The following is a 26,629-nucleotide window of genomic DNA, read 5'->3' as shown; positions in this document are numbered from 1 at the left end:
AAAACCAAACAGGCCTCAGCATATCGCCAATTGCAAAGAATGTTTCTATTAGAATACAGTATAATCTAAACAGCGTAACATCCCAACCCAAAAGTTCCGCAGAGATCAGGGACAGCGCTGCCTCCAAGAACAACAATAATAATAGAACCCTCTTCCCAGCCCTTGTTTCTTCCTCTCCCCCTTTGCTGCTCCCCCAACCAGAGCCGACCCGCAAGAAAAAAAAAACTCCGAAACACTCGCCGTCCGCCACAAACGGTCGTTCCAATCGCTCTTCTTCTCATCTCCTACTCTTAGCAAGGTATTTACCCGTGTCCCCCTTTCCCTGCCCTATCCTACCGTGCGCCCAGAAAATCATCGAGTCGTAAAAAAAGTGATCCGCCTTCGGAACAACCGCTTGCATCCGGCAAACCAGATGGGGAGAATAGAAGGAAAAAAAAAGAAGGCGACAAGTTCACCCCTCAACCCCGTTGTAACGCCGCTGTGGATCAGTTGCGCAGACATATACATTAAAAACGGGCAAGCAAATTACCGCCACCACCTCTCGTCCTTTTTCAGTCCTCGTCACTCTGTACACCGCTGCTTCCGCCATTTATTTGGCTGGCACCGTTTGAGTTAGACACGAGCTTGATCCTGGTCGGCCCGCTAGGGGTGGGTTGAGGAGTGGCCGACATGGCCGACATGGTCGAGGGAGGAGCCGATGTGTCCTTTGGTGGCGAACCTTCTTCTAGGCTGCGGAGGTCGGCGTTTTCTGCGAGCTCCCTTTCAAATTGCGCCTTAAAGAATGCCTAATTATCCGGCAAGGTTAGTAACAGTTTCACCGTAAAGTCTAAATTAGACTATGGCAGACATACCTGTATCGTGTTGGCATCGACGCAAATTCCGCTACTCTCCTCATTGAAAGTTCGGCAGTTGTTCACCAAAAGCTCCAGGTCTTTACGCATCGCCACCAGGCTGTGGTACTCTTCCTTCTTGATTTTCTTCTGGATGTCGCTCATGCAGATGGGGTTCTGGATGATAAGGTAGTAGTCGCCCCAGTCTCGTTTTGGCGGCAGTTTGACAAACGGCCCGATGACCAGGCGTTTCGGCGGCCCGTCTTCGTCATCCTTCTCGCCCTCGGGTTTCTCCTCGGGCTCTTCATCGTCTACCTCGAGATTCATCAAGCCCTCATAGATCTTCTTCAAGCTCCGCTGCAGCTTGTCACGGACCTCGGCCGACATGCCTGCGCCGTTCGCAGCAACCGATTTCGGCCGGCCAAGGGGGCCACGACGCTTCTTTGCCGGTGGCTCGTCTTCACCTTCTTCTGCTTTTCGCTTCTCGATGTTCTTACTGCCAGGCTTGCGGCCCCGTTTCTTCACCGGTGTCTCGACATCCTCGGTACTAGCGCGGCTGGCGGACGGTGAATTCTCCATAGACGCAACCATACCTGAAGCCCTCTTCATCCTGTTGTTCTCCCTCCTGTCTTTACGCGCCTGCTTCCTCGCAGCAGCAGCCTCGGGTGTGTCCTCCTCGTCATCAACCGCATTGAGCCACTGCTCCTCGGTGAGGCCGTCGTCATATTTCACCTTGGTGCGCTCGCGAGCTCCGCGGCCGAGGATCACCTCCGCCTCGTCTTCGACAGGATTTCCTTCAGAAAGATAAATCTCGGGCAGTTCATTCTCAGCCATAAGGCGCGGTACACCCTTGCAGCCTGGGAGTGTTCCATAGACGGGATCACGACTGCGTTCCTCGTCCATTTTCTGGAAAACTACGAGCTCGTTCTCACTCCGGGCCAAGATCATGTTCAGCTCTTCGTCGTCCATCTCTTCCGGCTCACCAGACTCGGCCATATCAGCCGTCTCTAAGAGTGTTCTGAGCATGGCATCTCGATCTGTTTCTGACGACTTGTTGTCGAAACGACCGGCCTGAATGACCTTGCCATCCATGTCGAGCTTGAATCTGGCACGCTCTAGAATCTTTTCTTCGACTGACGAAGAGCTGATCAGGCGGAGAATCCGCACCTCATTCTTCTGGCCGATACGATGGGCACGATCCTGAGCCTGCAAATCCTGATGAGGATTCCAGTCGGAATCATAAATGATGACAGTATCAGCCGTCTGCAAATTGAGACCCAGACCACCTGCACGGGTGGAGAGTAGGAAGATAAAATAGGGCGAATCTGGTCGGTTGAAATCTCTGAGAAGGTCAGAGCGGTCCTCAGACTTGGTGGTGCCGTCGAGACGGAGGTACTGGATGTTGCGGTAGCGAAGAAAGTCTTCCATGATATCCATGATGGCCGTCATCTGGAAAAACATCAAGACGCGATGACCGGTCGCCTGGTACTTTGGAAGGATCCTGTCCAAGAGCTCGAACTTGCCCGAGGTTCTCCAGAGAACATCGTTGCTGACATTCATCGGGTTCATCTGGTTCTCCACCTCGTCGAATACGAAAGGATGATTGCAAAGCTTCCGCAGCTGCATGATCATGTTGCTCAAGCCACGAGCTCCCGCCTTGCCGCCCTTGCCGTCGCTAACAGCAATCTTTTGGTGAGTGACCATCTGCTTGTATAGACGTGATTGCAGGGCCGAGAAATTGCACTTGATGACCTTCTCCGTCTTGTCGGGAAGGTCCTTCTCGACGTCCTTCTTCAGACGACGCAGCAAGAAGGGGCGGAGCACTTTATGGAGACGGCGAATGACGAGAATTTGTTCTTCTTCTGTGAGCTCCATCTTGTCCTGGCCGCCGGTATTGGCAAAGGGCGTGTTGAACCAGTCATCGAAAGTCTTGGCCGACTTGAAGATGTTGGGGAGGACAAAGTTGAGCATGGCCCACAGTTCTGCCAGATTGTTCTGGAGAGGGGTACCAGTGAGGATGAGGCGGAACCGGGTGCTGTAGTATTGCTGAATGGTGAAGCTCAACTTGGAGTTTGAGTTTTTCATACGGTGACCCTCGTCGATGATCATGTGGAACCACTTGATCTTGCTCAGAAGCGGTCGGTCCTTGATGACATATTCGTAAGTTGTGAGGAGAACCTGGAATTTGCCCTGGCGAATCTTCTCCTGTTGCAGCTTCCTGGTATTTGGAGGACCCTTGTAGACGATCTTGGATACACCAGGTGCCCATTTGTCGAACTCGAGATTCCAGTTGGTCAGGGTACTAAGCGGGACTATGACCAAGTACGGCCCGTTTTGCTGTTTCCTCTCAATCAGGTACGTCACCAGACTAATGGTTTGAATTGTCTTGCCCAAGCCCATTTCGTCGGCTAGAATACCGTTGAGGTTGTTGTTGTAGAGCGAAATCATCCACTGCAAACCCTTGATCTGATACTCCTTGAGGGTTCCTCCGACGAGAAGGTCAGCCTGTCCGGTAACTTCTTCCTTGTGCCTGTGAGCAACGGCATAGTAGTCGATCTTCCGGCCACTTTCTCCCTCATCCTCCTCAATGTCGCTCTCCTCTGGAAGCACTGTCCCCTCCTCTGCATACTTCTCTTCTGCCTGCCGCTGTTGTGCGCGGACGGAAGAGGCAAGTTGATGCAGGAAGCCATCAGTCTGGCGAAGGAGATGAGTGATACGAGTATCCTTGGCTTGGTCGAGCAGCTTAAGGTAAGCCTCTTCATCGTTGGCTTTCAAGGCCTGGAGACGTTGTTTCGCTGTCTTCTCAACCCTCTTCTGCTCCTCCTTCTCGATATTGAAGTGGTGAGCATACATGAGGCGGCCCATCTTCTCCATCTTGTTGCGGCGAGTCTGGCTCGAGTTAAGAATTTCAACTTTGTGGGAATGAACAGCCTGCAAGAAATCGACGTGCTTCTTGCGCTCTCGGCTTTCGCGTGCATCGCGCTGTTGCTTTTCGAGCTTTTCAGTGATGCGAGCCTCCTTCACACTCTGCTTCTTCATCCGGCGATATTGTGACCGGTTTGTCGTCATGGCGAGGTTGTCGTAATGCATCATCTGCTTCCCAATCTTGTCCCTCAAAGCCCGCTGCTTGGAGTAGAGGGCCAGCGACTTCATCTCGATGATGGCCTTCCGCTTCGCCGTATCGTCGGCCACAAGAGCATCCTTTGTCGTGTCCCAGTGAGCCAAATTACCAGGAAGACTTTTCAGTTCCGAGTATCTGGCGCTCATGCGGTTGAACACGATTTTCTCTCGATCATTCCGAAGTTGATCAAAATCGATGCCAGTAGGGAATATGCCGGGTATAATTAAACGGTTCTTGCGCCGGCCATGATCCATGTAGTTGATATTCTTGCGCACGAGGCTGCCATCGTAAGGGGACTTAACTGTCTTAAAGTTCTTGGTTGCTTTAGGGTTTGGCGCGACTTCACCATCGGCAGTACCATTGGCGTCAGGCTTGGACGCATCTTGGGCCGGCGTTGCAGCTGATGCATTCGCAGCAGAGACCTGGGCGGCGTGTTCAGTCAACGAGGCATGGCGTCGGGCCCGGCTTTCGTAGATGGCCTTTTGCATCTGCAGAGGCACGCCGGCATTCTTGCCAAGCATTTTGAAGGCCTGTATTTGGGACCGCAGGAGAGTTAGCTGTTGCGGTGTGAACTGGCTTGGACCATGACCCTGGGTAGAGGATGCGCCGGCTGAATTTGGCGCCGAGGCATTTGAAGGAGGTGGTAGAGCAGAAGCGCCGAGGGCGTTGGCCGATAAGGGCTGTCCCGTCTGCAGAGGGGCCTGTTGAGGAAGACGACTGGGCGGGACACCATTGGTGGCACCGTTAACGCCATTCTGCATATGCTGCTGCTGCTGCTGTTGTTGTTGTTGTTGTTGTTGTTGTTGTTGTTGTTGTTGTTGTTGCTGCTGCTGCTGCTGCTGCTGCTGCTGGAAGTGTAGTTGCTGATGCTTGCGAAGCTCCTGTTGTCTGTGGATGGTCGAGAGCATCTGCTGTAGTTTGATGATTTCGGGGTCGGAGTTGGGGACGCCTTGTCTCTTCATCTGCGTGAACTTCTGCTAGGAGTTAGAGCAAATCCCATCTCAATAGCATTGGGAATAAAGTGCAGCAACAGACGATAAAGGGCAAGGAGAGAGGGGGTGGAGGTGAGGCACGAACCTGGTAGAGTTCCTGGACCTGTTGTTGGGTCATGCCGGCGGGCAGGGCAGAGCCATGCTGCACAGCAGGCGGCACCTGGACGCTAGCCATAGTGACGCGACGATGGGATTGTCGAATATGCCAAGCGGATATCAATTGCTGGGTGCGCCGTTATAGTCCGCGCATATCTGGAGGCTGGCGGCGGGATCGGTCGGGGGCAGTGGAACCCTGGACGAATGCGATCGACGCGGCGTCTCAAAACGAATGACAGGGCACACTGGGGCAAAATCTCAAGAAGGGTGGGTCGGCGCGTCTAGATTGCGGGCAACAATTAGGTGGCGACGATGCGGTGGCAGGAGGGAGCGAGGGTGGTTGTGGATGGAAATGCGGACTGCGACGGCGACGGTGGGGATGCGCGGTGGTCGCGTCGGTGGAACTGGCGCAAAGGTTGATGGTGGTCGACGAAATCAGCCGCGCCGAGAAGGCGACGTGCTCAGTGCTGTGGGGGGAAGGGGAATGCAAAATACAACGAGGGCGGAAAGGGCGTGGTGAAAAAAGTCAAATAGAGGCGAAAGGCGGCCTGTGGAGTGTGGCCGCGGGGTGGGATGCGCCGGGAATCGCGTGTCCCGTGTTTGGTCGCCGATTTCGAGATGGCCTCGATGAGTCGCAGAGGGAGACTGGTGATTTTTTGATGCGCGCCGTCGCCTTTGGCAATGATGGAGAGGTGAAGGCAGAGACCCGAGGAGATTGAATGGCGGGCGATAGTCGAGCCTGTGCTGCTGCCTACGGCTGCACAAATTAGAACGGCTTATGTAACATGCAGGGGCCGGCAATACATCGGCTTTAGCACAGTCAAGGCGGCTTAACCTGTAAGGGGCAGGCAGCGCACTGTACAATACATACAATACAGTATAGATTAGATTTGAATGCATCACTGAATCGGAACAAAGACAGCAACCGTGAAAGGTAAACACTCCCTGTTTTGAATAGGTGCCTGGTATGGGGATTGAGTAAGGAAAAGGGCATTATTAGGTGACTATTGTTAACTTGAATCTAACGTCCTTGCGTCTGTGCATCTCCCGCAGTATTTAGGTTTACGGTATTCCGTACTGTACGCAGTGTCACCTCATTGAGTTGCCAGGTTAGGTGTTCCAGGTCTTGGAGGCAAATTAACAACCTAGATGTGCTTGATAGTCTTGCATCACAGATCACTCAGTAACGTTAAATAAATAGAACATAACGGGTTTCTCTTGCATTCTATATATGTATGTATGCATGTATGTTTTGGTATCATTTCCCATTAATCCCACGCGCCGAATAATGCAAGCTAAGCAAGAAACATGACCCATATACGCTAAAAAGCAAAACCCTCCTATTCTATCTTTTCACCTTCTTGTTCGGTCCACCGTCAGCCTCGTCGTCACTTATTTCAGCATACTGCGTGACAGGCTGTGTGCTTTTCCAAGCGCCCGTGAACTTGGGGTCTTTTTTCGCAATGTCTGCGTATTTCAAGAGCGCCTCTCGAGGATCCTCGTGCAGCATGCGACTCAGGGGGATATTTTCCGAAATATGTTTCTCGTCCGGCTGACTCCTCATGAACGGCGTGATCTGTTGCACCTGCGGCCTCCTCGGGTCGCGAGACTTCCCGGACGCTGTCACTCCCCCGCGCTTCGTCCCCTGTATCGCGCCCGGTGTGATTATCGAGTCGGCCGATATGCCGGCGCTTTGGTCCATGGTGAAAGCTGGGTCGTCGTCGACGTGTCGCTTCTTGGGAGCGCGCGTCATGACCTCAAGCGCACCGCGAGTCGACATGGTGGGGTTATACAGCACATGCGTTTCCGAATTCGCCGAGCCCGTCACGATCTGGTTAAGCCTGGCATGCCAGTCCACCACAATGAGCGGTGCTCCAGGGGTAACCGGTGTGACGAGTTCTACTCTGAGATTCCCCGGATTTAGAATGTGGAGGTGGCCCGAGGCGGAGCCGGTGATGATGCACGACGAGTTGGGGGCATATTTAATGTTGGTCATGGGGAAACGGTCAGAGGTAGACGCATGCTCAACCTTGACCAGCGGCTCTTTGAACTTGCGAGTGTCCCAAAGTTTGATCAGGCCATCGCCGCCTCGCGTCACGACCATTCGCCCGTCAGAGCTGATATCAACTCCTCCAGTCCAGGTATCAGGCTTATGTGCATCGCGAATCTCTGCTGTGGGTCGGTTGAATGGGCTATTGCCACTGTACATGACCAGAGACCCATCCAGTGCGGCCGCCACCAGAACAGGGTTGCCGCCCTGGGCCGGTGCGCCCCATGCGACGGCCGTCATCCTTGTGCGACCGGCGGTGCCGACCACCTTAGACTTGAAGGCAATCACGTCTCTCTGACTTCTCTTGTTGTTGACGTCCCATATTCTCAAAGTACTGTCTGAACCAGCCGTGACGCAGATGTTCTGGTCCGTGGGATGCCATGCGCCGGCCGCAATCTCCCCCACGTGGCCCTTGGTGTTGTTCATGTCGCGCAGGTACATATCGCCCTTGACAAATTCAGTCAACACATCGCCGTCTCTCGACATTATCTTCGCCTGGGGGTGCGCCGTAATGCAGAGAAAGACGCTCCCGGAGAGCGGGCTGAACGCTATGTGTTGGATCGGATGCGAATCGGGCGCGTTGGAGGACTTTTTTGCCTCCCATGGATCTACGCTTTTGAAAGCCCTCAACGTGGTTGGCGTCATGGCTGCAAAGTCGTGAAACTTGACGGTGCCATCGAGGGAGCCGCTGAGCATTCGGGCGCCAGCCGGGTCCAGGGCGACGGTTGTAATTGCGCGGTCATGGGTGTGGAGGACCAGTTCGTGTGAGACGGGGAACTTGTCCTCGTCTTCCGAGTCGTCCGAGTCATCATCGTCGCTGTCGCTGTCGCTGTCACTGTCTGTTCCAGACGCGGCCTTCTTCGAAGCCACTGGAGCCTCCACCTGCCTCCTTGACTGCTCTATCTGGGTAGCAATGTTGGCCTCCTTGGACCTTTTGCCGAACGACGTGGGCAGAAAGTTCCGCATGGGGTCGTCGGGGGCAAGTTCTGGCTCTTCAACCTGGTATTTATCGCTGTCGCTCATCTTGGCGTCGGTAAGGGTTCGTGACGGTAACCGGATCCCAGTTTAACAAATGGAGCGCAAACTGCCGGTTGTCGAGGATTGGAGGTGAAAAGAATCCAGATTCCACGGAGGTTTGGGATGCCTAATCTACAAGAGGCTAACTTGGCGTGCTAAAAGCGGGACTAGCCTCAGGGCGCCTTACCCTGGACTCTAAATTTTAGCGGCCTGGGGGTTCCGAATTGCTGGAACCCGTTTGGTCCCGAGTCTCAACCGCCGACAACTTGCCGGCATCGAACAACCTTACCCGGTGCAATGGCGTACTTTATTTCCATATTATCTTTGTATTAGAAAACAAAGTTTGAAGTGAGCTCTTTCTTCATATATCCGTAGGACTTGACGTACGCGAAGCTGGAAAACAGTGTCAAAGATGGACTACCATACTTAGGCCGCGGCAGTCCCCTTTTCAGCCAGCTCCAGTCTTTTCAGCTCCTCCAACTTCATCCTCTCCTGGATCCGGACCCTTTCGGGTATGAACTCTTCCCTCGCGGCGGCGATTTTCCAGTCTTTCAGCCGATCCTTGCCCAGAGCCCTTAGCGCGACCTGCTCAACAAGGCTGTAGTTGCCGTCGGGTCTGTTGAAGCAAAAGGGCTGGTTGAGCGAAACAGGAGGATTCGTGATGATGCGCACGTTCCGCACCGCGTTGGTTGATGCCGAGTAAAGCATGAGGGGATGGAAGAGGTAAACATCGCCAACCTACCCCGTCGCCTCGACGAAGTGCGAGCAGCCCCGCGCAAGGCTGTTAAACCAGTCTAGGTTCTTCTCTTGAGTGGAACCCGGCTTGCCGCGCGGCGTCATCCGCGGCGATACTCCTTCCGGGTGCTCGTACAAATACTTTGCCATCTTGGGAATAGCCCCGGGGCAGATGACGGTGCCGCCCGCATCGGGGGCGATGTCGGTAAACAGCGGCGTGACCAGCAAGCCCTGCTCGGGGCTATCAAGATAATGCACAAAAAAGTCGCCGTCTAGGCCTCAGAGTTTTAGACGGCTGCTCCAGCTGCGGAGTCTATGTTTTCTAGACATCCATCGCTATTGACGTTGACGTACCTACGTGCCACCCGTCGAGATCTTAGGGCCGCACCGGCTTGCCCACTGCTTCAACCAAGCCCAGATTGACTATGAGCGAGTCCTTCCAGATCTTAGAATGCGGCGTGACGCGCTCCTCGCCGCCAGACAGCTCGCAAATCGCGGCCCAGGCGCGAGGAGCGAACTCAGATGCGTCAAAGGTGAAGTGGAATGGCATGTTGGTGCGCAGTCGTGTCCACGTGGACTTGTCTGTCTCAGACATGTTAAGCCTCATTCAGACATTTCCGTCACGCCCTCAGCTTGTTCCTTGGTGAAAGCGTTCGGGATCCTAAGATAATAATCAGCACTGTGTCCTCAACAACACACATGACATGTCCATCAGTTAGGTAAGGTACTTTCTTTATCCAGCCGTGGGTCAAGAAGTGATCCTTATCCTCCTGGTCCAGAACCGATTGTGGCGACATGATAGGCTTCAAGTCTCAATGACAAGAACTTGAGATATTGTTCAGGGGTTTCAGCACACCAGGTTGTCAGAGAAGTAAGGTAGCTAAGGTAGGCAACCTGTTGCAGTCTTGGTCTTGGAGAGCGGATGGAGAGTGGTAGTTAGCCTGGGGTTTCCAGTCTTATACACACTTCAGGACCAGCGGCGCATGGCGAATTGGAACGCAACTCAATTCTCCGCCCTTCCTAATAAGCAGCCACCACAGAAGAGTCCTCGCGGAAACTAGAACACTTCGGGTCTGATTAGTGAGTATCAGGTCGGTCACGCGCTGCGGGGCTGCAATAGATTCTAGGTTGGGTGCCCAGCTTCGGAGTTCGGGAAATCGGATAAGACACCTCACAAGTTAACAGGGCACCTATGAATCTATGAGCCTAGTTATGGAAATGGCGACGGTATCAATATTCTCTCAATTATGTTCCATGTAGCCAAGGCATTTCTTGGGTAACTGATTGGCTTGAATGTTTGCGAGGGTCAAAATATAGCCCAGATACTGGACATGTTACGGAACTGAATAACTGACGTGAGTTTTGTGAATAGTAGCAACTTCGAAAATAGAGACCCATTCTAGTTACTTTATGCCAGGTATCGGGTACCGTCATATCCACCTCAGGTACCGCAGGTAAGTGTATACGAACGGCCCGGGGTGCGGCGCCCGGCGCATCACAAACCCCCACGTTCCGGGTACCTGGAGTGATCGCGGGGAAGCTCTGGCAAGCTAAACGCTGCCAAAACAGCACCTTGTTCAACATCCCTGGGACCCCATTGGCCATTTATACCCCTGGCTGGAGTCAGTTCCCGAAACGGCTCTTTGATATTCCGCATCGCAAAGTCATTCGTCATTTCCCATTTACGGTCCTAACTTATTTACCATTCCACGCTCGCTTCTAACAAGACCCGGCCACTCAAGCACAAGATGCCCCCAGCGATCGACCCCGAAGAGTCCGACGACTACGCATCGGAAGAAGATACCGACTTCAACGTAGATGGCTCGCCTAAAAACTACTCCTCCGGGTCGGAAGACGAGGTTGACGACGAAGCCGCACCCAGCGGCAAAAGTACGGCACCAATCAAGCGACAGCGTCAAGCTGGCGATGGCGATGGAGAGGCAGAAGATGCCGGGTTCGAAAATTCGGGAGACGAGGCCATCATACAAAAGGGCAAAAAGAGCCGGAAGAAGCGCAAGGCAAACGACGGAGCGGCCGTCGATGACGACGATGGCGGCGATGGGGGTCTGATCAAGACGCGCAGCATGCGTGCCGCCGAGTATGGAGCCATATTCAGTGTGTTGATGCAGCGGGCTCGTCCAGGATTGCTGACAGTTTATTTCTATACAGGAAAATCGAGCGGAAGACGGCGGCCGTCAGCGGACCCGTTACGGTCGATGTCGAGGCGCTGTGGACACAGATGATCGGCTCCTCAACCACGCACCCGCAGCCGTCAGAGCAGCAGGGCGGTTCTAGAGTCGATGCCACAGCTGTAGAGCCCGCTAATGACGACACTCTGAAGGTTCCTGCGGCGCCACAATTAGTCGCGCCGGGCGAAGCCGGCAAACAAGCCGATTTAATACGGATAAAACGGACCTACAACTTCGCTGGCAAAGTCCACACCGAGGAGAAGCTCGTTCCCCGCGACTCTGCCGAAGCACGGCTCTACCTAGCCTCTTTGGGAGAGAACGGCAACGCCGAGGCAATTTTGGCAGAATCCCTGTCGTCGCCAAAGCGCATGCCCAAGAAGGCCTTCCGCTCTGCGTTTGAGCCCATCATCATCGACCAGTCTCTACAGCGGTCTGACCTCAACCTGGGCATGTCGGTCAGGTTGCGGGCCAGGGATCTCGCCAACGAGGCCAGCGCCAAGAAACTCAACACTGTCGAGAAGAGCCGCATGGACTGGGCCGGATTCGTGGACAAAGAAGGCATCAAGGACGAGCTTGATCTCGCGGGCAAATCCAAGGACTCTTTTGCGGCGCGCCAAGACTTCTTGGCAAGAAGCGAGGCCAAGAGAGACGAGGATGCAAGACGAGCTCGGCTCGCTGGCCAGACATGAAGCCAGCAATGCGGGCTACCTACGGCCTCACTATCGCGACTTTGCTCGAGGTCAGGAGACGAGCTTACACAGTGCCTGCACGGCATCTAGGCCACTTTGCGCACCGACAACCTACGGTATCCGCCTGCCGATCCAGCGTCCAAATATACTACGACTGGCCATCTTTCCGTCTTAATTTGCTGCACTTGGCGCTCACCCGTCTATGGAAGTATTACTGCAATACAGATTCCGAACGCCCCACCTTACATGCTCAAACCTTGGAGGAGCCTCAAAGCTTCGGCTTATCCCCCGTACTCACCTGTTCCAGAGAAGAGGACAGCAGGGTAACGTCTTGGAAAGGGAGATCCAGGAACTTGTAGACGAAGTGGAATCTACATCATGCACGAACAGAGATGAGTTCTTGTCGCAATGCCACTCTTGGAATGCCAGGGTGGTGCAACGTGGCGCGGCACGTACCTATCGCTTCCGAAGAAGGGCTCGGCTTTGCCCGTGCGATTGTTAGTCACCCACAGCCAAGGGTTGCCAAATGCCCCTCGGTCGAGAGCTTCTTTGGTAGCTGCTTTGAGCTGCTCCTTGACCTCTTGCGACGACGTGGCTGCCACGATGGCCTGCACCTCGTCTGCGCTGAAAAGCGGCGCCGCTGTGCTGCTGGCTCTTGCCGGAATACTGCCGAAATCCGCAGGCACCTCGGACAGGGCTGTGGCTAGGTTTTCCGGGGGGCACAGATTCGCGTTGGGCGGCGTCCAGAAGCAGTGGAAGAGGTAGTGCAGGCTAGTTTCGAACGTCTTGCGGGGGTACTTGCGCTTGATAAAGTGGAGAGCTCGCAGCGGCTGAGCAATGTCAGTGTCAGTGCCCATATACCGGATGAAAGGACAATGTCGGCCGTCAACTGCGGCGAGCTTTGGAAAAGCCGCCAATTGATATGGAGGATCATGTAAGCTTACGGCGACGGTCATGGACACGGCCATCAGGTCCTCTGGGGCCTGAAGCACGAGACCAGGAAAGCGAGCTATCGATCGTTGCATGTCATAGACTAAGTACGTCGCTTTTGCAGGCAGCATCCATGGCGGCTTGTTTCCTGCATCCCCGCCGCTGTTAGCGATGCTTTCACTTGCTGTTGCATCTGCCTTAGGTAGTTTAAGGAATAACAGAATTTACGCGACTTGCCTGATTCTGCGTTGATGGCGCCGAGCAGCACGGGGTGATACCTTGGTGCGGCCGCGTGTCAGTGGCTCTCTGTCTGTCTTGTAAACTGAATCCGGGCGTGAGCGGCGTACTCGATCTCGACATTATGTGATGCAAGCGCCTCCCGGTTTTTGAGCAGTTCGAGAAAACCCAGATAGCTGTACATGGACGCTGGGTAGGGAGGAAGGTAAGGGTAGCGTACGTGTCAGTTAGTGATGCTAGGACATGGCGTATGTTCGGTGGTTTTCATGCTGGTTGAGGGACAGAACTCACTGATGTCAAGGTAGCATTCGATTCGACCACCCATCCTCTTTTTCTGGATTGTTTGTTTTTTGGTTGCCATGTCTGTGACAAGGGTAGGTAGGCAGGTTCTGAATAGGGGTTCGCCGGTGAGAAGGTGCGGAGGGAGGACAAGACGGCGGCCGTTGGGCAATAGCCTAGTCGTTGAAGTTGGATAAAACGCACAAGAACCGGCTGGGAAAACGTGTTTGTCCGTATCATGTATATGCCTCTTTTCGACATCTAGTAGGTCTACCTAGTTGCACTAATTCTAGGTGAGCTCCCCGCATTGGGATCGCCTCGGCTGTCGTCTGTGAGACAGTCACGGGTTCCCGCCTTGGAGCTGTCGTAACATCCCGCCCCGGCTAGATTCGATCAGTAATCGCGCCAAGTGCCGAACGGCCACCCTCGCCCGCTCCACTTCTCTCGGCCAAACCCCCGGCCGCCTCGGTTGACTTGCAAGCCGGTGCGGGCTACCGGCGGGCGCATTACCTATAGATGGGCGCTCGTCACTGTCTACCTGTCGCTAAGTTGCTCTGTAGTTAGCTACGTAGTAGAGAGGAGTGCTGCCCGTCTCCCCCTTACACGGCCCCATCTGTGCACAACTGTCAAGGCAGCTCTCAACACTCAACATGGCGACCAATGCCAGCAGCAATAGCAGTTCCAGCACTGCCGCCGCCGGCAAACCGGTCGCCCTCCTGGTCGGAGCGTCCAGGGGCATCGGCCGGCAGGTGGCCATCGACCTAGCCGCAAACGGCTATGCAGGTGTGTGAAGCCCCCACCCCCTTTTCTCCTTCCATCTTTAGCACACACCTATTTGCTAAAAAGAGGCTTATATAAAATACAAACAGTGGTCGTAGCCGCGAGGTCAGAGTCGGGGAGCGGCGATGGCAAGTCAGAGAAGGCGGCGTGGTTCCCGCCCGACCCAAACTCGCCCCAGTCAACCATCACTACGGTCGCGCGCGAGATCCGCGAGGCCGGCGGCGACGCAGCTGCCATCCCCGTCGATACGCGCGACTTTGCCAGCGTGCAGGCGCTCGTCGCCCGGACCGTCGAGGTGTGTTTTCTTCTCTCTTACTGCTTTCTTTTTTCTTCTTTTTTTCTTTCTCGTTCTGTCTGAGCAAGGCTCTGTCGGTGGTATGATTTCGAGAAGAATTGAGGAAAAAAGAGTCAAAAAGACCAACTGCTGATGTGCGTCCAGAGATACGGCCGCCTGGACGTGCTCGTATACAACTCCGGCGCCATTTGGTGGGCGTCAGTCGAAGACACATCCATAGCGCGCTTCCAGCTCATGCAGCGCGTCAACGTCGAGGGGCTGTACGGGGCCGTGCAGGCGACGCTGCCGCACCTCAAAGGGTCCTCTTTTTCTGGGGGAGGAGGGCGCATCGTCGTGGTGTGTCCGCCCATCTACAGCCGCTTCTTCCGCGGCAAGACTGCCTACGCCGTCGGAAAGGTTGGCATGAGCGTGCTGGTCAAGGGGCTGGCCATGGACTTTGAGAGGCAGCAGCAGCAGGGGACTGGTGAAGGGGGCCTTGGTATGGCTGTCACGGGGATTTGGCCTGCCGCGGTGAGTACCTTGGTTGTTCTCTTTCTTTCCAATATTTTCCTATTTCAGTATTCTTTTCTTTTACGGGCTATCCTTTTGCTTCCCCGACTGGAAATAGTTACAATGAGAACTGACGATCATATACCTGCTGGCAGGCCATCGAGTCGGCCGCGACGGAAAAGTTCACGCGCCAAGACCCGTCATACGCGCGGGACCTGCGCAAGCCCACCATCTTCTCGGACGCCATCCTGGCCATGCTCCGCGCGCCCGCAGCCGTCGTCAACGGCCAGCTCGAGCTGGACGAGGACTTCCTCCGGCGCCACGCCGGGATACAAGACTTTTCCAGATACGCCGTAGTGCCAGGAGCGTCGCCGCGGAGGATCATGCCCACCCAGCTGCCCGACCTGACCGTCAAGGAGCAGGATGACGAAGGGATGAGGGCGGATAGCACAAAGCCTGCAGGTGCAAAGCTTTGAGTTTGTTCTCTATCCGACCTCATAACTGTTGTTCCCTGCGGTGGTTCAACCACAATTCAGCCCGGGTTTGAGGGTTGGCGCAATACATGCTGCTAGGCCTCTCTCCCTTCTCTACATGCTCTAGGTAGGGCCTTTTTGGCAAAATCACGACGCAAGAGAAACCGATACAGAAAAGCGGGGGTAATGATTAATCTACCTCTCGGCCAGAGTGTGTGCTTGTATCTCCGAAAAGGACCTGCGCTGCGGCAGCCAGCCCACGTCAACTCGGAATATTCAATGCATTACCGGAAAAGAATATGGAGATGTGCTAGCACCTTGGGTGGCATGTATGACGGATTTAAAGCATCAGTGTGTCTGGGGGGGCATCGGAGGGGGGTTCAGAGTACTGGCTTCGGCTTCGTAAATGCTCAGACCGGGGTTCTTTGGAAATTACTTTTAGTTGTGTTCCGGGATCCAAGCTCTACAATTTGTCCCCATCAGACAGCTCCCAACTATGGCAAGGAAGGAGCCCCCTGGTGTCTTTGTAAGACAAGAGCCGAGGTAGGTGGGGGAGGAAGGAAAACTTGGTGCGGGATCTGTCGAGCGCTGGCATCACATGACTTACCCCACAGGGCTCCTGCCCTCTTGCCCTAGTTAAGAAAAGCTCCCCTCCAAAAAATATCTTGAACTTTTCCTCCTCTACCAACAAGCACAACTCATCTTCGATATTGTAAGACCCCTCTAACGGCTGCGGTTTGCCTTGCGCAATACTAACCTCGCCCAGCATTCAAGATGAGAGCGAAGTGGAGAAAGAAGCGCGTTCGTCGCCTCAAGCGCAAGAGAAGAAAGATGAGGGCTAGATCGTGAGTTATCGCCACCTCCAAGCAAGACCTCGCCCAGGCGCTGACTCTGAACAGCAAATAAACGCCCGGTCTCTTCGCTCGACCCCAACCAGCATCTGGCATAATGCCGAGTCACCATTTGACGAACTGAGCGCGGCGTCAACCCGCATTGAGGCTCGTCGTCCACTGGACCAACCCATCGCCACGCAACGCACCTAGACCCTCGGGGGTCTCGGCAGTTTTCAAGATCATGTCTCCCGGTAAAGGAGACACAGTTCAGTAAATCTACGGCACAAAATGGCGAGGTCCATTTTTGGGAAATGGGGGCAGCTGGTTGCCCTTCAATTATTACGGCTGAGCTGGAAATTCGGAATGTTTATGAGGGTAAGGAGGCACAGTGGCAAATGCATATTCGGTATCTTTGAGATTTGCAGGGGAATCAAACACAGCTGGGCTTTCGATGACATTTACCGTTTAACTGCGATTTTGTGTGGCTTGGTTCTTGTGATATGCTCTGCGAACCGTCATCATCGTGACCTGTTTCAGGAGCTGAAACGCGCCATTGCTTTGTAGACGTCAATGATTTCTTACTTACTTCATTCACGCATAAGCTATTGATATTAAACGCATTACGGACTATAGGTCATACGTACATCTGGCTTAACAGACACCAACCCCTCTTTCTTGGATTGAGGTCTCACGAGGCCAGGGGCGGCGGTTTTGGTGACGGAGGAGCATTCCAAACTGCAATTGCGTCCAAACCCGGCCAATTTCCTAAATTCTGCAGTACCACTTGTACATGGCAAGCATCCTCGCAAACCCTGAATCGTTTTGTTCACTTCGCTTCTTAGAATTCTGCAGAGTAAATGGTGATACTCTCGCAACTTCCGGTTGGGCTGGCTGCCGACGAGGGCGGTGAGCGACTGGTGGCAGCGCACGGGCCCGGCAGTGCTGGCAGAAAAAAGTTAGCTCCTTCCCTCGACTTTAAGACCACCCGCCGCCCATTAATTTTGGAAGTGGGTGATGCAGCTTTGCGCAATTACCGTGTCACTATAACCCGCCATAGACATCACAATGACAGACTCACCTGCCGAGAAAAGAAGACGTTCTAGGGATGGGTCGTCTCGGAAAGATACCAAGAAAGCTGATCTCCAACGGACGGAACCCCGTGTCGCGCTCGTCGCACATGTCTCCAAGGTTTTCAAGTTGAAAGTTTCGCCCCCAGTAGTAGGTAAGAAAATCCGGAGCACCATATTTGACGGCGTGAAGCGGTTCTAACTGGGAGACTAGCTGTTTCGCCTGGAATCATCCTCTCCGACGCCCTGAAGTTCGATACCTACGAAAAGGAGAGACCGGCGACCAAGAAGAGAAAGCATGACACACCAAACGAGATTATCCTGCGTTCCAGCACTCACAGGACAATCGACTACACTGGTGTCGAAGACAACCCATATCTGAATCACTATGTGGGCATATACGACCCGGAGTCTGGAGATCTGGAAGTCATCCAGGCTAAGAACTTGACGGTCCGGGGCAATGTGCGGACATACGACTTTCCCGACCAAGCGAGCTCTGACGGAAAGGTTTGTGGAGCGACTGCTATTTTGGTATTGATTGTCTTGCTGACTGGGCTTTGCAGACCATGATGAGCAAGAGGCAGGAACTCGGTGAAGCCTTTGGAACGAGGAAGTCGAAGAAAGCGATCCAGTCGATGCTAGAAAACAACCTCATGGGCGCAGGTTCAGGAGAGAAACTGGCCGTGGGCGACCGAATGATCGTCGATAGCATCAAAAAAAGGTCTCGAAATATGGCTACGCGAGAAGAACTCCAGGCAGAGGTCGACCAAGCCCGGCCGGTCCCTCGTGGCAACTACGACGCCGAAGAGATCCAGGACGTCTACATTCCAGCAGAGCTCATCGGCCCGGAGGTGCTCAATGCGATACCTATTATGGACTGGCAGCAGAAGGTGAGAGCACAAGAGGAGTTGCTTGTTCCATCTCGGTTTGTTGCGAGCCGCGTCAACCGTGTCGCCGGCAACGACAATGCCGTCGAGAGACTCAAGGTGATGCGGTATCTCTTGTGGGTCATCATATTCTGGGCATCTACGACAAAAGGGAAAGAGCGCGGAACCCTGAGCATAGGCAGAAGAGATAAACTGAGGGAGCTCCTGGCGCCGGCTCCCGAGATTGTCATTGAGAGCATCCGACGAAAATTCTCAGACAGCGGTGTGATGCGCAAGGCACATACCGACCTCCTCATGACCCACTGCTGCGTTTTTGCCAGCATCATCGACAACTTCGAAGTCAATACTTGGGACTTGCGGGAAGACCTTAAGTTAGAGCAGAAGCAAATCACTCAGTATTTCTTGGAGATTGGAGCTCGTGTGAAGCAATCCAAGGGTGGCGATCGGATGAACTACATCGCCAAGCTCGCTCTGCCTCTCCAGTTTCCTCAAGTCCGGCAAGTCAGACAAGCAAAACGCAGATAATCCAGCCCAGGAGTTTGGGCAACATTCTTTCAAGCTACAGGGGTTGAAACCCCTCTTATTGTGGCCGGAGTGGGGGGTGACGATTATTTGGCGTTGAATAACATGTATAGAATTGGGGAAAGTCAAAGTGCGAGCCGAGATGGTTGGGGCAGACCGTGGCTGGCCTCGCTATCATCGCTAGCCGCAAAACTGTGGCTGGCTCGAGCCTGAAAGACCAAGCCTGTTAATGAACGGCCTTGGTCCCCAGGATACCTACCTTATTTATGACTTGCAATGAGCCAAGATGCTGGGAACATGTCAAATAGGTATCAAACTGTATTCGTTAGGAGTGGGAATAACGGACTCGGTCACTTTGAACTCACAGTGCTCAACTCGAGGGTTTTGGTAGTGTAGAGTAGAAGCAAACGAGGCGGCAGCTAGACTGTTGACCCTTTCCTAACTTCCCCCTCCGTGCCCCTAATAACTTACAAGTCCCCTCTCTACTGCAGCAAAAGAAACCAGCCCCAGCAAACCCTAGCCCAGCTCTACTTTCCACCTCACTCACCAGACTCTCCGGCCTTAGGCTGTCAGTGTCACTATCAATGTAGGGCTGGGCCGAAGGCGGGAAAGGCGGACTTCGTGGAGCTGTTCCTTGCTTGCGGCAAACCTAGAGCCGCATCGGCGTGCCTCCACTTGGGATTTCCCCACAGTCCCGGGGAGGTCCAACTCGGCGCGCCCGCCCGCACAAGGGCGCAAAACCGCAGCAACGAAATATGACGACATTTGGTATATTCACTTCTCGCGAGAACAGCGCCTTCGCGATGCAAAACGCGTTTCCCAACCTGTAGGCCAAACGAGTAGCAACGGGAAATGCCATGCTCAAATGCGGCTGCGGCCAATCGCATGGGCACCGCGAGATGCGGACTGCCGTCGGCTGCTAGATCCTGGCTTCATTTTCTGGGTTTTGTGCACCGGGCTCCCGCAATGGCTTGGGTTGTGCTTTTCCCGACGCGGTTGCGGTGATGGGAAAACGTCGAAGTGTGAAGGGTATTCGCAAAACCATGGGTGTGGGGCGGCGCGGCGGGGGGAAAAGCTGAGGTGGGCTGGTGCCTGCGAAGTGGAAACAAAAAGCTTTGACCCTGAAAAGGGTTTTATTGTGGGGCAGCGCGGGATTGGTTGGCTGGCACCTACCCTGGGGGCGCCGCCCGCGAATGGAACGCGCGACCTGTTTTTCTGAGTGGTCAGGTTATCCGCAAAGACAGAGACATGAGCATGAGAGAAGTAACCTCCTGTTTCTAGGCGTCGCGCCGGATTGCAACCTTCGTGCTTGCGCCCTACATTTTTCGCTGCCGACAGTTGCCGACTAGAACTTCTTTATTTTCTCTTGTTTGCATTTCCCATTTTGTACCTATCGTTTGATGCTTGTTGGTTCTTTTTTTCCCGCTCAGCCCGCTTCCCTCACTCAGCAGCCCACTGCGACTCGACGCAGCAGCAGCAGCAGTTTGCCCGCGTCCTGTTTATGCCAGCTGTGCGAGGACATCGCCGCTGCATTGTGAACAGCATCGACGAACCGAGCTCTTCCAGCATCGAAATAAACCGCCCCCCTCAACAATCTACCCACCACGCTCACCACCACCAAATAGCATCGCCGCCTGCAACAGTGCGCTGCCAGCAGTACAACCATTTGATTGACCATTAGCGATCGAGCAAGTTGTATGTTTTCCTCTCTTTCCTCTCTCTTCCACTTCCTGCTTCGAGCTCTCCTTCTATTGACTGTCGCCTCATCTCGCGCCCATCTTGCCCTCGCCTTCCTCAAGCTTCCCACCCCCTTCGCGCCCTCCTATCCCCTGGCGTGCCGTTTGTCGCGACAGCTCTGCTCGGTCTGCGCATTCGATTGATCGACCAACCTACCCGTCGACTAAGCATGTACTGACTTTGTGTCCAGCTCCTCGCTTCCTATCTGTGACAACGGCGGCCCGCAAGATTCTTCGGCCGCGCTTTTTTTGCCTGATTTTGCGATCTGCTGTAGCATAGACGGTTCCCCAGCTGTACGAATCCCGATCACAATGCCGGCAAAGCGTAAGCGCGACATTCTCGACGGGTTCGACCCTAACAAGTCGGACTCGGAGGACGAGAACTTCGACCCTAGCGAGGACCGACCCCGTCGCTCGGCCAAGAAGTCGCGCGCGCCGCGACCCAAGACTCCAGGAGCAGCATCTCGAAGTAAGAGAGTAAAGTACCGAGGATCCGACATTGAAGATGACGAGCTGTCAGAAAGTGAGCTTGAGGACTCGTTTGGAGAAAACGAAGAAGAGGAGGATGATGAAGACGAAGATTTGCCCTTGAATGCAACTGGCCGCCGAATGAGACATGCCGCCGTCAAACATCAGTCGTACAAAGAGAGCTCGGATGATGAAAGCGTAGTTCTGGATTCGGACGATACAGTCATTAAAAAAACTAGCAAGCGACTGTCGCTGCTTGTTACCCTCAAAGCGCCAAACAGCATGCGCACGTCGGGACGACCAAAACGAGGCGTGAAAGACGAGGCCGCGCAACAAATGCCGCCGCCCACGCGTCGCTACACTAGAGCTCGCACCGAGGAGACGGAAGAGCCGCTGTTGGAGCTTTCCAACTCGGGAAGGCACGTACAGACGGTGCGTGCTTCAAAGAGCAGAAGCCCAGAGGCCATGAGTCGTGCCACCAGAGCCACTCGCGCCGGAAAGGGGTTGAAGAAACTCCCAGAGCCGATTGAGGAAGCAACCCAGGAGAGCGACCCTAAAGAGGGAACCAAGGATTTCCGCGACGATGACGTCGATGAGCTTGTCGGCAGCGATGGAGAGAACGGTTTTGAAAAGGCCGATCAACAAGACGAAGAAGATGCTGCCTCTCATCAAGAAGATGAAGCTACCTACGAGAACCAGGAGGAAGGAGATGCAGCCGAGATTGAAGAAGCTACTCCTACCGAAGGAGACGATGACGACGATAGTGATCGCCCACTCACTCGGCGGACGCGTGCAGCAAGAGCGGCTGCAACGACGCCTGCCGCTGCTGAGGATGCCGATGCCGATGGCGATGGCGATGGCGATGGCGATGGCGAAGGTGAAGGTGAAGGTGAAGTCGAAAAGGCTGCAGAGCCCCGCCGCGGGACACGCACCTCGCGACTCCGGAGGAAAAAGAGTATGCAAGAGCCGAGCAGTGACTTCGAGCCTGGCGAGGAGTCTGGCGAGGCTGAAGCTTCGGCCTCGGAAGCTGTCGGCAAGGCCAAGAGCAAGAGCAACAGGCGCAGTGCTAATGCTAGTGAAGATGACTCGACGACCCCAGTTCCTGCTCGTGGACGCGGTGCCCGCAGCCAAACGCGAGGCACCAAGAGAACTCGTCGCAGCCAGGCCGACTCTGGCGACGAAGAGGTGGAGCTCGACAAGGATGAGATGGCCGAAGAGCTCGAAGAGCTGCGGCAGAGCTCCCGCTCGCGGCCCCGACGTACACGTCACCGGTCTCCCTCTATCCAATACGAGGAACGCGCCTCCAAGAAGCGGCGTACCAAGCCGGTCGACTACAGCATTCCAGCGATTGATTATGCCGCCCTGGAGGCTGAAGAAGAAGAGCCGGCGCAGACGCCAGCAAGAACCCGCAAAGGCGGAAAGAACGGCGGAAATCAGTCTTGGGAACGCACTATCAACAATACCTACGGGCCATTTGGCGGTGGCGGCGGAGCCGGGTCCCTGCTAGCGGGCCCTTGGGGCACTGGGGCCACTGGCGGTGTTGATTCGGACAGTAGCGACGATGAGATGGTGCAGCGGAGCGGGCTTGGGGGCGCCGTTGGCATGACGCCAACCTCGGCCGCAGCACCCGGAGGAGGCCTTTTCGGCGCCGCCGCTCAGTCACACGGAACCGACGGCCCACTGGCTGTCGGCGGAGCGACTCCCAACGTGGGCAAGGTCAAGAACACGAAGGCCCTCGCCGACGCCGATCCTCTCGGGGTCGACCTGAATGTCGACTTCAGCAAGGTCGGAGGCTTGCAAGGCCACATCGACCAGCTCAAGGAGATGGTGCAACTGCCTCTCCTCTACCCTGAGCTTTTCCTCAAATTCCACGTCACACCACCCCGTGGCGTTCTCTTCCACGGTCCTCCTGGTACCGGTAAGACGCTCCTCGCTAGAGCTCTTGCTAATTCCGTCGGATCCGGAGGCCGCAAGATCAGCTTCTACATGCGAAAGGGTGCCGACGCCCTCAGCAAATGGGTCGGCGAGGCTGAGAAACAGCTGCGTCTGCTTTTTGAAGAAGCCCGCAGAACACAACCAAGCATCATCTTCTTTGACGAGATTGACGGCTTGGCTCCAGTGCGCTCTAGTAAACAGGAACAGATCCACGCCAGCATCGTGTCGACACTGTTGGCACTCATGGACGGCATGGATGGTCGAGGCCAGGTCATCGTGATCGGAGCGACAAATCGCCCCGACAACATTGATCCTGCGCTGCGCCGACCGGGTCGCTTCGACAGAGAGTTCTACTTTCCCCTCCCAGATGTGGAGGGCCGGCGGTCCATTATCGATATCCACACCAAAGACTGGGGCATCTCTGGCGATTTCAAGAACGCCCTGGCCGAGAATACCAAAGGGTACGGAGGTGCCGATCTTCGCGCCCTCTGCACTGAGGCAGCTCTCAACGCCATCCAGCGAACTTACCCCCAGATCTATTCGTCTCAGGAGAAGCTCGTGGTGGATCCGGAGAAGATCACGATCCATGCCACTGATTTCATGCTCTCGGTCAAGAAGATGATCCCCTCTTCCGAGCGGTCGGCCTCGTCGTCGGCGACGCCGCTCCCGCGCTCCGTTGAGCCGCTCCTGAGAACCCAGTACCAGTCAATCACCAAGGTGCTGGAGAACATCATGCCCCGCCCCAAGAAGATGACGGCGCTTGACGAGGCCATGTATGAGCCATTCGAAGACGCGGACCATGGCTTTGGCCGCGAGGCTATGCACCAAGAGTTTGAGCGCTCTCGCATCTTCCGGCCTCGGCTGCTCATCTGCGGCGTGCCTGGAATGGGCCAGAACTACTTGGCAGGCGCCGTGCTGCACCACATGGAGGGTGTTCACGTCCAGACGATGGACCTTGCGACCCTGCTTGGCGACGGTCGCGTACGTACCTCGTAATCCCAAGTTTGCACGTTGAATCTATGCTAAATATTGCGCAGCCGCTTGAACAGGTAATTGTAAGTCTCTTCACAGAAGTGAAGCGCCATCGACCCAGCATCATCTACGTCCCCAACATCGACGTCTGGTGGACCAGCATTGGTGAGGCGGCCATTACTACATTTACCACGATGATGCGCAGCATCCCACCCGCGGACCCTGTCCTCCTCATGGCAACGTCCGAGGTGGCGCCCGCGTCTATCGCCCCCGATATCCTCAAGGAGCTCTTTGGCTTCTCCAAACGGAACCGCGTCATCGTTGATCGCCCCGGCCGGGAGAACCGGCTTGAGTTCTTCGAGAACATCATCGTGCATCTGAGGAAGTCGCCTACCGAGTTTCCGGATCCTTCGGACCGGAAAAAGCGAGTACTCGAGGTGCTTCCGGTCGCGCCGCCACCGCCGCCCAGGACATTGACCAAGGAGGAGATCAAGGCCCAGCGCAAAACCGACCTCCACCATCTAAATCTGCTGAAGATGCGACTGCAGCCGATCATGGACCAGATCAACCGCAAATACCGGAAGTTCAGGACGCCATTGGTCAGCCAAGGAAGTCTTCAATACTTGATAGACGAAGCACAACCGAACTTCGTTCGTGCTGATGTGCCTGATAACATGCCTCGCCCATACGCGTTGACGCACGATAAGGATGGAGTGCAATGTTTCACTGAGATCACGACGGGCAAATTGTTTTACAACCTCGAGACTAGTACCATCGAGGAGCGCTTAGCCAATGGCTATTACGCTAGGCCTGTCGACTTTTACAAGGACATCAACAAGCTCTATATTGACGGAAAGACTTTCGGAGACCGCGAGCGGACGCTGAAGGCGAACGAACTTCGCACCAACGTGGAAGTCGACGTGCATGACATTTCACAGACGCTGGCAAACCAAGGAATCCGATTTGAGGAGATTTACCAGCGGCAGGTCCAGAGGACCAAGGAGGCAGAGGAACGGGCACGCAAGAAGAAGGCCCTTCAGGAAGTCGTTGACCTAGTGCAGTCCGATGTGGGGGGAGACGGCGACGCCGACAGCGACTCGGCGGGGCCTGTGGGGGTCGCCGTGTTGGATACCGCAACGACGGGCGCTCGGTTTGTGCCAATGATGAGTCCGCCACCGAATGGGCATGCCGGTTCCTCGGAGTCTCGGCCCCTAACTAACGGCACGTCGGCGCCCTCCCACCCAGACGGCGACGACGTTGAGATGGGAGGACTCGACAACACGCATCCTCACTCTGGTCACAATGCAGACCTGAACGAGCCACACCGCTGGAGGCTAGAGCCCCGGCCGCTCGGAGACTCGACGGTGGCAACAGCCGGGACGCAAATATCTCAGCGTTCGGCATTGACGGCTGTGCCGGCAGGTGTATCTCCATCTGCCATTCTGAACGACGCCTCGACTACAAAGACGTCGGATCCCTCGACAACCCGGTCGAATAACTGGAGCACCCAGAACACCAACGGCGTGGCCGGGAATCCGGACTCGCAGCTAGTCGACACTCAAGACCAGGGCCTCTCTGGCCCGAGCCAGGCCACCTCTAGCGGGAGAGATTGGGCGCACTCGCAGGCGGCGGCCATCGTTCGGGGTATCTTGCCGCCCCGCCCGGAGATGCACCAGCAGTTCTCGGGCGGGCTGATCGAGGAGAACAGCCCGACGTCGTCGCAGGCCGTCGCAGGCAAATCCGCCAATATCACGAGCCTAAACAACATTCTGAACGACAGCGTAAATACCACCACCACCAGCAGTTCTTCGCTGCGCAATACGGTCTCTTCAGGCTCGTCGCAGCAGCCCGTGATGCACGAGGGGAAGATCAACGAGTTTCTGGCGACGCTAGCAGACCGCACGTCCGGCTGCAGCGTGGAGCAGCTGGAGCAGATCAACCGGGAGCTTATGGACGAGATATGGAAGACACGCAACGAGTGGAACCGTATGACGGTCTTGTCCACTCTGACGTCCGTCTTCAACGACACCATTAGCGACATTGAGCTCGTGCAGGGCATGCTGGACAACAATAGCCAGCTACCGCAGGACGAACAGGACCAGCAGCAGCCGGGGCCGTCACAGCAACAAGATTCGATGCTAGACACGAGCGAATCGTCGCTGGAGCCTTTTGTGCACCTAACTTGAAATATACTAACCAGGTTAGATCATGTTGGACTATTTTTTTCGCCATATCCGCGCGATAAACGGCCAGAGGCCTCAGAAAGCCCGCCACATTTTGCGCGCAGCATGCTGCCCATGGCTGCACTATCAGCTGCATATTTACTGTGGATACGAAGACCCGACACGGGCCCGGCCGCCGAGGTGGCCGGATAGCTGGATCAATGAATCCGACGGACGGGGTGTGGTGGGATCGAGGACGAGGACGGGGAAAGGAGGAAAATGATCTTGGGGTGTCTATTTGGATTTTTCTCTTTGGTTCTTCTCACCACGCGTCTCTCTGCATAATTCTTTTTTGCGCTTACGCTTTTTTCTCGTCTCCTTGGCTTTTTGTCTCTCTTAAGCGGGGAACACGAAAGGAATACAGCGCGGATGGGGAGATGATGTACTAACTTTGCTGTTTTTTTTTTCGGGCCGGTGTCTATAACTGTGTTAGATTTATATATATATACTTTCTAGTGGCAACTGAACTGCGAGTTAAGAAAGGGCCTCGGTGCGGGGCTGGACCGGTGGCTTCTTTTACTGAATACATGCCTGCGTATTTCTGACGGTCTGGCCGGCTTGCTGGGGCGTTTAAAAGCCGAGGAGCCATGAGTACTAGTATGCAGTCAAGATATCAGATATCGTAGATTGATAAGTAGGTAGACAGACTTAGCTCAGCACCCCCCTCTAGACTTATAGCTGTCGCGACATCGGCCAGGGACGGACGGCGCAGGATATGGCAGATTCGTCCCACGCTCACCCTGCATGCTATTCATACTACGTACACGCTCTGCGGTTAATTAAGT

The 26,629-nt window shown here is 55.0% G+C and overlaps 8 protein-coding genes across 8 annotated transcripts; 4 read left to right on the top strand and 4 right to left on the bottom strand.

Moving 5' to 3' along the window:
- Positions 1-416: 416 nt before the first annotated feature.
- B0T26DRAFT_394644 (SNF2-family ATP dependent chromatin remodeling factor like protein) lies at positions 417-5,288 on the bottom strand. Its single transcript, XM_060434778.1, has 3 exons — positions 5,029-5,288; positions 852-4,925; positions 417-785 (listed from the first exon to the last, which is right to left on the bottom strand). The coding sequence occupies exons 1-3, from the start codon at positions 5,116-5,118 to the stop codon at positions 552-554; spliced, it is 4,398 nt and encodes a 1,465-aa protein (XP_060292417.1). The 5' UTR covers positions 5,119-5,288; the 3' UTR covers positions 417-551.
- A 1,096-nt stretch (positions 5,289-6,384) lies between these two features.
- Positions 6,385-8,112, bottom strand: B0T26DRAFT_652684 (WD40-repeat-containing domain protein; the record flags this gene model as incomplete). Its single annotated transcript, XM_060438388.1, has 1 exon — positions 6,385-8,112. The coding sequence occupies one exon, from the start codon at positions 8,110-8,112 to the stop codon at positions 6,385-6,387; it is 1,728 nt and encodes a 575-aa protein (XP_060292416.1).
- Positions 8,113-8,532: 420 nt separating this feature from the next.
- Positions 8,533-9,719, bottom strand: B0T26DRAFT_813939 (uncharacterized protein; the record flags this gene model as incomplete). The annotated part of the gene is made up of 6 exons (XM_060447345.1): positions 9,698-9,719; positions 9,570-9,644; positions 9,230-9,427; positions 9,192-9,195; positions 8,849-9,113; positions 8,533-8,722 (listed from the first exon to the last, which is right to left on the bottom strand). Exons 2-6 carry the CDS (start codon positions 9,636-9,638, stop codon positions 8,533-8,535), a joined length of 726 nt encoding a protein of 241 aa, XP_060292415.1. The 5' UTR covers positions 9,639-9,644; positions 9,698-9,719.
- An 870-nt stretch (positions 9,720-10,589) lies between these two features.
- B0T26DRAFT_653256 (bucentaur or craniofacial development-domain-containing protein) lies at positions 10,590-11,719 on the top strand (the record flags this gene model as incomplete). Its single annotated transcript, XM_060438441.1, has 2 exons — positions 10,590-10,939; positions 11,011-11,719. 2 exons carry the CDS (start codon positions 10,590-10,592, stop codon positions 11,717-11,719), a joined length of 1,059 nt encoding a protein of 352 aa, XP_060292414.1.
- A 268-nt stretch (positions 11,720-11,987) lies between these two features.
- On the bottom strand, positions 11,988-13,211 carry B0T26DRAFT_652085 (thioredoxin-like protein; the record flags this gene model as incomplete). Its single annotated transcript, XM_060438334.1, has 6 exons — positions 11,988-12,090; positions 12,176-12,549; positions 12,664-12,811; positions 12,883-12,927; positions 12,997-13,075; positions 13,178-13,211. 6 exons carry the CDS (start codon positions 13,209-13,211, stop codon positions 11,988-11,990), a joined length of 783 nt encoding a protein of 260 aa, XP_060292413.1.
- Positions 13,212-13,542: 331 nt separating this feature from the next.
- B0T26DRAFT_394436 (uncharacterized protein) lies at positions 13,543-15,378 on the top strand. Its single transcript, XM_060434777.1, has 4 exons — positions 13,543-13,948; positions 14,035-14,240; positions 14,385-14,750; positions 14,885-15,378. The coding sequence occupies exons 1-4, from the start codon at positions 13,816-13,818 to the stop codon at positions 15,203-15,205; spliced, it is 1,026 nt and encodes a 341-aa protein (XP_060292412.1). The 5' UTR covers positions 13,543-13,815; the 3' UTR covers positions 15,206-15,378.
- A 1,650-nt stretch (positions 15,379-17,028) lies between these two features.
- Positions 17,029-18,957, top strand: B0T26DRAFT_804900 (RNA polymerase I associated factor, A49-like protein). Its single transcript, XM_060447141.1, has 3 exons — positions 17,029-17,257; positions 17,317-17,609; positions 17,666-18,957. The coding sequence occupies exons 1-3, from the start codon at positions 17,101-17,103 to the stop codon at positions 18,512-18,514; spliced, it is 1,299 nt and encodes a 432-aa protein (XP_060292411.1). The 5' UTR covers positions 17,029-17,100; the 3' UTR covers positions 18,515-18,957.
- Positions 18,958-20,559: 1,602 nt separating this feature from the next.
- B0T26DRAFT_654588 (uncharacterized protein) lies at positions 20,560-25,808 on the top strand (the record flags this gene model as incomplete). Its single annotated transcript, XM_060438559.1, has 2 exons — positions 20,560-23,631; positions 23,688-25,808. The coding sequence occupies 2 exons, from the start codon at positions 20,560-20,562 to the stop codon at positions 25,806-25,808; spliced, it is 5,193 nt and encodes a 1,730-aa protein (XP_060292410.1).
- Between the last annotated feature and the right edge of the window lie 821 nt (positions 25,809-26,629).

Source organism: Lasiosphaeria miniovina (assembly GCF_030549165.1).
Source record: "Lasiosphaeria miniovina strain SMH2392-1A chromosome Unknown B0T26scaffold_6, whole genome shotgun sequence".
Taxonomy (NCBI): domain Eukaryota; kingdom Fungi; phylum Ascomycota; class Sordariomycetes; order Sordariales; family Lasiosphaeriaceae; genus Lasiosphaeria; species Lasiosphaeria miniovina.
Note: the sequence above shows the minus strand (reverse complement) of the source record. Positions and strands in the feature narration are given on the sequence as shown.

What these genes read in the sequence shown, in the direction of transcription:
- B0T26DRAFT_394644 (XM_060434778.1), bottom strand. Translation starts at nt 5,118, where the DNA reads ATGGCTAGCGTCCAGGTGCCGCCTGCTGTGCAGCATGGCTCTGCCCTG. An exon ending in AGGTCCAGGAACTCTACCAG is followed by an intron (nt 4,926 to 5,028) that starts GTTCGTGCCTCA and finishes AACTCCTAGCAG; the next exon opens with AAGTTCACGCAGATGAAGAG. An exon ending in TCGATGCCAACACGATACAG is followed by an intron (nt 786 to 851) that starts GTATGTCTGCCA and finishes CCGGATAATTAG; the next exon opens with GCATTCTTTAAGGCGCAATT.
- B0T26DRAFT_394436 (XM_060434777.1), top strand. Translation starts at nt 13,816, where the DNA reads ATGGCGACCAATGCCAGCAGCAATAGCAGTTCCAGCACTGCCGCCGCC. An exon ending in AGCCGCAAACGGCTATGCAG is followed by an intron (nt 13,949 to 14,034) that starts GTGTGTGAAGCC and finishes AAATACAAACAG; the next exon opens with TGGTCGTAGCCGCGAGGTCA. An exon ending in TCGTCGCCCGGACCGTCGAG is followed by an intron (nt 14,241 to 14,384) that starts GTGTGTTTTCTT and finishes ATGTGCGTCCAG; the next exon opens with AGATACGGCCGCCTGGACGT.
- B0T26DRAFT_804900 (XM_060447141.1), top strand. Translation starts at nt 17,101, where the DNA reads ATGACAGACTCACCTGCCGAGAAAAGAAGACGTTCTAGGGATGGGTCG. An exon ending in AGTTTCGCCCCCAGTAGTAG is followed by an intron (nt 17,258 to 17,316) that starts GTAAGAAAATCC and finishes CTGGGAGACTAG; the next exon opens with CTGTTTCGCCTGGAATCATC. An exon ending in AAGCGAGCTCTGACGGAAAG is followed by an intron (nt 17,610 to 17,665) that starts GTTTGTGGAGCG and finishes TGGGCTTTGCAG; the next exon opens with ACCATGATGAGCAAGAGGCA.